This window comes from Oncorhynchus mykiss, chromosome 7, assembly GCF_057628025.1.
Source record: "Oncorhynchus mykiss isolate SJ-2025 chromosome 7, ASM5762802v1, whole genome shotgun sequence".
Taxonomy (NCBI): Eukaryota; Metazoa; Chordata; class Actinopteri; order Salmoniformes; family Salmonidae; genus Oncorhynchus; species Oncorhynchus mykiss.
In genome coordinates this window covers 3686106-3695000 of record NC_143028.1, presented here as the reverse complement: position 1 = coordinate 3695000, position 8895 = coordinate 3686106, and the positions used below count along the sequence as shown (strand labels likewise).

Genomic DNA, 8895 nt, shown 5'->3' with positions numbered 1-8895 from the left:
GTGATAGGGTGTCTGTACCATAGAGTTCACAGTGATGTGTGATAGGGTGTCTGTACCATAGAGTTCACAGTGATGTGTGATAGGGTGTCTGTACCATAGAGTTCACAGTGATGTGTGATAGGGTGTCTGTACCATAGAGTTCACAGTGATGTGTGATAGGGTGTCTGTACCATAGAGTTCACAGTGATGTGTGATAGGGTGTCTGTACCATAGAGTTCACAGTGATGTGTGATAGGGTGTCTGTACCATAGAGTTCACAGTGATGTGTGATAGGGTGTCTGTACCATAGAGTTCACAGTGATGTGTGATAGGGTGTCTGTACCATAGAGTTCACAGTGATGTGTGATAGGGTGTCTGTACCATAGAGTTCACAGTGATGTGTGATAGGGTGTCTGTACCATAGAGTTCACAGTGATGTGTGATAGGGTGTCTGTACCATAGAGTTCACAGTGATGTGTGATAGGGAGTCTGTACCATAGAGTTCACAGTGATGTGTGATAGGGTGTCTGTACCATAGAGTTCACAGTGATGTGTGATAGGGTGTCTGTACCATAGAGTTCACAGTGATGTGTGATAGGGTGTCTGTACCATAGAGTTCACAGTGATGTGTGATAGGGTGTCTGTACCATAGAGTTCACAGTGATGTGTGATAGGGTGTCTGTACCATAGAGTTCACAGTGATGTGTGATAGGGTGTCTGTACCATAGAGTTCACAGTGATGTGTGATAGGGTGTCTGTACCATAGAGTTCACAGTGATGTGTGATAGGGTGTCTGTACCATAGAGTTCACAGTGATGTGTGATAGGGAGTCTGTACCATAGAGTTCACAGTGATGTGTGATAGGGTGTCTGTACCATAGAGTTCACAGTGATGTGTGATAGGGTGTCTGTACCATAGAGTTCACAGTGATGTGTGATAGGGTGTCTGTACCATAGAGTTCACAGTGATGTGTGATAGGGTGTCTGTACCATAGAGTTCACAGTGATGTGTGATAGGGTGTCTGTACCATAGAGTTCACAGTGATGTGTGATAGGGTGTCTGTACCATAGAGTTCACAGTGATGTGTGATAGGGTGTCTGTACCATAGAGTTCACAGTGATGTGTGATAGGGTGTCTGTACCATAGAGTTCACAGTGATGTGTGATAGGGTGTCTGTACCATAGAGTTCACAGTGATGTGTGATAGGGTGTCTGTACCATAGAGTTCACAGTGATGTGTGATAGGGAGTCTGTACCATAGAGTTCACAGTGATGTGTGATAGGGTGTCTGTACCATAGAGTTCACAGTGATGTGTGATAGGGTGTCTGTACCATAGAGTTCACAGTGATGTGTGATAGGGTGTCTGTACCATAGAGTTCACAGTGATGTGTGATAGGGTGTCTGTACCATAGAGTTCACAGTGATGTGTGATAGGGTGTCTGTACCATAGAGTTCACAGTGATGTGTGATAGGGTGTCTGTACCATAGAGTTCACAGTGATGTGTGATAGGGTGTCTGTACCATAGAGTTCACAGTGATGTGTGATAGGGAGTCTGTACCATAGAGTTCACAGTGATGTGTGATAGGGTGTCTGTACCATAGAGTTCACAGTGATGTGTGATAGGGTGTCTGTACCATAGAGTTCACAGTGATGTGTGATAGGGTGTCTGTACCATAGAGTTCACAGTGATGTGTGATAGGGTGTCTGTACCATAGAGTTCACAGTGATGTGTGATAGGGAGTCTGTACCATAGAGTTCACAGTGATGTGTGATAGGGAGTCTGTACCATAGAGTTCACAGTGATGTGTGATAGGGTGTCTGTACCATAGAGTTCACAGTGATGTGTGATAGGGAGTCTGTACCATAGAGTTCACAGTGATGTGTGATAGGGTGTCTGTACCATAGAGTTCACAGTGATGTGTGATAGGGTGTCTGTACCATAGAGTTCACAGTGATGTGTGATAGGGTGTCTGTACCATAGAGTTCACAGTGATGTGTGATAGGGTGTCTGTACCATAGAGTTCACAGTGATGTGTGATAGGGTGTCTGTACCATAGAGTTCACAGTGATGTGGACTCGAGTCACAAATATGATGACTTGCAACTCGACTTTGACTTTAACACCAATGACTCGTGACTTAACTTGGACTTGAGCCTTATGACTTGACCTGACTTGATACCCTCCCCAACCCTCCCCAAGCCTCCCCAAGCCTCCCCAACCCTCCCCAAGCATCCCCAACCCTCCCCAAGTCTCCCCAAGCATCCCCAATCCTCCCCAAGCATCCCCAATCCTCCCCAACCCTCCCCAAGCCTCCCCAAGTCTCCCCAAGCATCCCCAATCCTTCCCAACCCTCCCCAATCCTCCCCAAACCTCCCCAAGCATCCCCAACCCTCCCCAATCCTCCCCAAGCATCCCCAACCCTCCCCAAGCCTCCCAACCCTCCCCAATCCTCCCCAACCCTCCCCAAGCTTCCCCAAGCCTCCCCAATCCTCCCCAAGCATCCCCAAGCCTCCCCAAGCCTCCCCAAGCCTCCCCAATCCTCCCCAAGCATCCCCAAGCCTCCCCAAGCCTCCCCAACCCTCCCCAAGCCTCCCCAATCCTCCCCAAGCATCCCCAAGCCTCCCCAAGCCTCCCCAAGCATCCCCAAGCCTCCCCAAGCCTCCCCAAGCCTCCCCAATCCTCCCCAAGCCTCCCCAACCTCCCCAAGCATCCCCAAGCCTCCCCAAGCCTCCCCAAGCCTCCCCAATCCTCCCCAAGCCTCCCCAACCTCCCCAAGCCTCCCCAAGCCTCCCCAAGCCTCCCCAAGCATCCCCAAGCCTCCCCAAGCCTCCCCAAGCCTCCCCAAGCCGCCCAAGCCCAAATATAAAACATTATGCTTTTAAAAAAGTCTGTAGCGCATCAACTCTTCATTTAACAGATTACAGTTTGAATCAGACAGCAGCCAATCAAGTTGTGCCAGCTGAGAAACAGTTGAGCGTGGCAGTACAGAGGAACTCAGGCGGGTGAACTCAGACAGAGCCCTTGGAAAAATGATATCCCAAATTATTATTTTCGGATATAAAGACGACGCTGTATCAACAACAAACAGATTGTAACTTGCAAAACATGCGGGAAGAAAATTACAGACGGAGGCAGCAACAATTTTCAACTTTGTTCAACATTTGACGCTGCACCAAGAACGGTAAGTCGTGGCTAATATAGCCGACAGCTATATATTTTATTACTTTACTGGTGTATCATGTAGGCTAACGTAACGTTAAATCAATGAGCCTCCACACAGTCAGTCAGTGCTGGAACGTGGTCTGGCCAGGCAGTTGGTAGCCTAAATCCTGCCTGATGTTACTGCTGTTCCTAAAACCACTGACATACGTTAGTCTACTGTAACCACACACAGAGAGGATGTGTGTGTGTACAGTGTATGTGTGTGTTAAGGTTGGGTGATTGTGTACAAGCCTACATTGCCCGATTGCGACCCATAGCGATCCTCGATAGTCGATCACTATTGGGGGGGGGGGGTATTCCTCATGGCTACCCATGTATTTCCATGGAAATATAACGTTTATTTGGAAAGTAATAAATATAGAGATATTTTTAAAAGCATTCATGATTTGTGTAAATGTAATATACTAACTATTACTCTTGTTAAAAATATGAAATGGTATTACATTTGTTGAAGAACACATTATGACTTGTTTAGGACTCGAAACTCAAAGTTTAGGATTTGAGATTTGACTTGATACTTGCCTGTCTTGACTTGGGACTTGAGTGCTAAGACTTGAGACTTAATTGTGACTTGTAAAACAATGACTTGGTCCCACCTCTGGTAAAGGGTAACAGAATGTCTGTACCATAGAGTTGATGATAAAGGGTAACAGAATGTCTGTACCATAGAGTTGATGATAAAGGGTAACAGAATGTCTGTACCATAGAGTTGATGATAAAGGGTAACAGAATGTCTGTACCATAGAGTTGATGATAAAGGGTAACAGAATGTCTGTACCATAGAGTTGATGATAAAGGGTAACAGAATGTCTGTACCATAGAGTTGATGATAAAGGGTAACAGAATGTCTGTACCATAGAGTTGATGATAAAGTGTAACAGAATGTCTGTACCATAGAGTTGATGATAAAGGGTAACAGAATGTCTGTACCATAGAGTTTATGATAAAGTGTAACAGAATGTCTGTACCATAGAGTTGATGATAAAGGGTAACAGAATGTCGTTACCATAGAGTTGATGATAAAGGGTAACAGAATGTCTGTACCATAGAGTTGATGGTGAAGTGCTGGTGCTGGGTCTGGAGTTCCAGGGCATGCTGGTGGTTGAGGCCAACCTCTGTCTGACTCTGCAGGAACAGATCCTTACTGTGGGCTATCCACTCGGACATCTACAACACACACACACACACACACACAGAGGGTTACACATCCACACGCACGCACGCACGCACAGGCACGCACACACACACACACACACACACACACACACACACACACACACACACACACTTCATCTATTTAGACATGTACAGAATAATGGAGAACGGGAGAGAGAGAGAAAGAGAGGGGGAGGGAGAAAAAGGGAGGGTTGTCTGCCAATCGACCTGCTGTCTCCACCACTGCAGTTCATTCAGACAACAGATGGTCACTACCAGCGGGCTCTAAACTGTACCACCACAGGGAGACTTATACCTTTGTCTCTTCTTCTCTCTCCCTCTGACTCCCACACATACACACAAATACACCCACACACACACACACTCTTTCCCCACCCATAAACACACACCTTGGCAGCGTCCTGTTCGTATAGATGCAGCTGTAAGGTCTGGTCTAGGTGTGCTTTCCGTTCAGTCCAGCTCTGCTGCAGGTGTGTCCTGGCAGTCTGCAGCCTCTCCAGCAGGGCGGCCACCTTCGGCGCTACACTCTGGAAATCAGCCCCGCCCGACAACCAGCTTCCGTAACCTTGGTTACTGCTGGGCACGTCGCTAGGGGCTTCACCGCTGTGGGCAGGGCCAAGCCGCATGCGCTGGAGCAAGCTCCGCCCCTCACGGTCGATGGCATCGATGGGAGCCATGGCAACGGTGGTACGTAGTCGGCCATGCTCCTCTAGCAGCCTGGTCAAACACACACACACGCACACACGCACACACACAGCTTGAACACACACACACAAAAACATAGCTTACTGCACCAGCCACACACACACACATCTGCATCTGTCTTACTTGCGGGCCTCATCCACGCCCTGGGGCTCGCCTACGCGGGTCAGCCCAGCCTCCAGCTGCTCTAGCTGGGCCAGCAGTTGCCCAGCAGCCCCTGAGAACTCTTCCAGGCCCAGCCGTAGCTCTGTCCACTCCACATGGTCATACTCCAGAGAACCGCACAGGTCAGAGGTCAGCTGGGACGGGTCCACCAGCTTGGACAGGCCCTCCACCGACACTAGACTGGTCTGGAGGGAGAGGGGAAAGAGAGAAGGAGAGAGGAAAGAGAGAGGGAGAGAGGAAAGAGAGGGAGAAAGGAAAGCGAGAGGGAGAGGGGGAAAGAGAGAGAGAGATGGGAGAGAAAGTGATGGGGAAAGAGAGAGGGGGAAAGAGAGAGTGAGAGGGGGAAAGTGAGGGAGAAGGGTAAGAGATAGGGGCAAAGAGAGAGGGAGAGAGGAACAGAGAGAGGGAGAGGGGTAAGAGAGGGAGAGGGGTAAGAGATAGGGGCAAAGAGAGAAGGAGAGAGGAACAGAGAGAGGGAGAGGGGGAAAGAGAGAGGGAGAGAGGAACAGAGAGAGGGAGAGGGGGAAAAGAGAGAGGGAGAGGGGTTAAGAGAGAGGAGAGGGGGAAAGAGAGAGGGAGAGGGGGAAAGAGAGAGATAGAGGGGGAAAGAGAGTGAGAGAGGAACAGAGAGAGGGAGAGGGGGAAAGAGACAGAAAGAGAGGGGGAAAGAGAGAGGGAGAGAGGAAAGAGAGAGAAAGAGAGGGGGAAAGAGAGAGGGAGAGAGGAAAGAGAGAGAAAGAAAGGGGGAAAGAGAGATGGAAAGGGAGAAAGAGAGAGAGAGGTGAAAGAGGGAGGGAGATGGGGAAAAAGACAAGGGGAGAGGGAAGAGAGAGGGGGTGGGGCACGAGGATTGAGACAGAAAGAGAGAGAGATTAGAGAAATGGATAAATTATAGTTAGGAACAATACACAGAGGCACTCCACACATACACACACCTCAAAGGTGAGTTTGGCGCTGCCCAGGTTGGTCTTGTGTTTCTGCCAGAAGGTGTCTGGTTTTATGATGAGGGCCGTGTGAATGTGGGCGGAGAACCCCTCCTGGAGTGTCCGTAGCAACGGCTTGACGCTCTCCCACTTAGAACCACGCATGTCTACGACCACCGTGAAGCCCCTGGCACTCACGTCATCACTGAGAAGAGAGAGGATGGGAGAGGAGATGGAGGGGGTCAGGAAGAGCGAGAAACAGAGAGGGAGAATCAAGTAGAGAGAGAGAGAGTAAAGGAGGTGGAGTGTCAGGGAGAGGGAGAGCGGGGATATATCAGTGTGAATTATGAGGGAAGAGAAAGATAAACTGACAGTGGGATACAGGGATGATGCTATAGAGATAATACACTGACAGTGTGATACAGGGATGATGCTATAGAGATAATACACTGACGGTGGGATACAGGGATGATGCTATAGAGATAATACACTGACAGTGTGATACAGGGATGATGCTATAGAGATAATACACTGATGGTGTGATACAGGGATGATGCTATAGAGATAATACACTGACGGTGTGATACAGGGATGATGCTATAGAGATAATACACTGACGGTGTGATACAGGGATGATGCTATAGAGATAATACACTGACGGTGTGATACAGGGATGATGCTATAGAGATAATACACTGACAGTGTGATACAGGGATGATGCTATAGAGATAATACACTGACGGTGGGATACAGGGATGATGCTATAGAGATAATACACTGACGGTGTGATACAGGGATGATGCTATAGAGATAATACACTGACGGTGTGATACAGGGATGATGCTATAGAGATAATACACTGACGGTGTGATACAGGGATGATGCTATAGAGATAATACACTGACGGTGTGATACAGGGATGATGCTATAGAGTTATAGAGATGGAGAGGTAGAATAACTGAGTGATAGTGTTACCTGGGTATGATGCAGGAGTAAAGGGATGGACAGATAGAGAGATAAAGTGATAGAAGGAGTGTTACCTGGGTATGGTGGACAGATAGAGAGATAAAGTGATAGAAGGAGTGTTACCTGGGTATGATGGACAGATAGAGAGATAAAGTGATAGAAGGAGTGTTACCTGGGTATGATGGACACATAGAGAGATAAAGTGATAGAAGGAGTGTTACCTGGGTATGGTGGACAGATAGAGAGATAAAGTGATAGAAGGAGTGTTACCTGGGTATGGTGGACAGATAGAGAGATAAAGTGATAGAAGGAGTGTTACCTGGGTATGATGGACAGATAGAGAGATAAAGTGATAGAAGGAGTGTTACCTGGGTATGGTGGACAGATAGAGAGATAAAGTGATAGAAGGAGTGTTACCTGGGTATGGTGGACAGAGAGAGAGATAAAGTGATAGAAGGAGTGTTACCTGGGTATGGTGGACAGATAGGTGACCAGTCTGCTTAGATCCTCCTGTTTCACTCGGTCATGATTGGTCCGCGCTGGGAAGGTGAGGATGGGCCCGCCTCTCTTGTCCCTCCCCCCTGGGACAGTGACATCATCAAAAAGCAACATAACACATCATTACCAGAGAGGTTTTGAACCAAGACACTCAACTAGGACATATACCGTGTCAGCCTAGGGGAGGGGCTTGGTCGGACAAGGGTAAGGAGTTAGGTGAAGGGACAAGGGAACGTAGCAAGGGAACGAAATGGAGCAAGGGGATAGAGGGAGCTTGGAAAAGAGACTAGGGAACAAAATGGGACAGGGCCGTACTCAACTCACCTGAAACAAAGGCCACTTTTTCCCTCAGAACTGTCAGCACATCCACAGCTCTCACCCCCTCCCCCTGCGCACCCCCTAGAGAAGAGAGAGAGGGAGGAGGGGGAGAGGGAGAGAAGAGAGAGAGGGAGAGAAGAGAGAGAGGGAGGAGGGGAGAGAAGAGAGAGAGAGAGGAGGGGGAGAGGTAGACAAGAGAGAGCGGGAGGAGGGGGAGAGGGAGAGAAGAGTGAGAGGGAGGAGGGGGAAAGGGAGAGAAGAGAGAGAGGGAGGAAGGGGTGAGGGAGAGAAGAGAGAGAGGGAGGAAGGGGTGAGGGAGAGAAGAGAGAGAGGGAGGAGGGGGAAAGGGAGAGAAGAGAGAGAGGGAGGAGGGGGTGAGGGAGAGAAGAGAGAGAGAGAGAGGGAGGAGGGGGAGAGGGAGAGCAGAGAGAGAGGGAGGAGGGGGAAAGGGAGAGAAGAGAGAGTGAGGAGGGGGTGAGGGAGAGAAGAGAGAGAGGGAGGAGGGGGTGAGGAGAGAAGAGAGAGAGGGAGGAGGGGGAGAGGGAGAGAAGAGAGAGGGGAGGAGAGGGAGAGAAGAGAGAGAGGGAGGAGGGGGTGAGGGAGAGAAGAGAGAGAGGGAGGAGGGGGTGAGGGAGAGAAGAGAGAGAGGGAGGAGGGGGTGAGGGAGAGAAGAGAGAGAGGGAGGAGGGGAGAGGGAGAAAGAGAGAGAGGAGGAGGGGGTGAGGGAGAGAAGAGAGAGGGGAGGAGAGGGAGAGAAGAGAGAGAGGGAGGAGGGGGTGAGGGAGAGAAGAGAGAGAGGGAGGAGGGGGTGAGGGAGAGAAGAGAGAGAGGGAGGAGGGGGTGAGGGAGAGAAAAGAGGGGAGGAGAGGGAGAGAAGAGAGAGAGGGAGGAGAGGGGAGAGGGAGAGAGAGAGAGAGGGAGGAGGGGGTGAGGGAGAGAAGAGAG

The 8895-nt window shown here is 49.5% G+C and overlaps 1 protein-coding gene across 1 annotated transcript in view; it reads right to left on the bottom strand.

The window, feature by feature from the left end:
- Positions 1 to 8895, bottom strand: part of LOC110513606 (kalirin) — a 61959-nt gene that overhangs the window by 45466 nt on the left and 7598 nt on the right. The window contains exons 2-7 of the mRNA XM_090239830.1: positions 7957 to 8031; positions 7601 to 7715; positions 6181 to 6373; positions 5207 to 5430; positions 4768 to 5095; positions 4247 to 4369 (exon numbers count right to left, since the gene is read on the bottom strand). Coding sequence (XP_090095956.1) covers positions 4247 to 4369; positions 4768 to 5095; positions 5207 to 5430; positions 6181 to 6373; positions 7601 to 7715; positions 7957 to 8031 — 1058 coding nt within the window. The remainder of the gene's footprint in view (positions 1 to 4246; positions 4370 to 4767; positions 5096 to 5206; positions 5431 to 6180; positions 6374 to 7600; positions 7716 to 7956; positions 8032 to 8895) is intronic.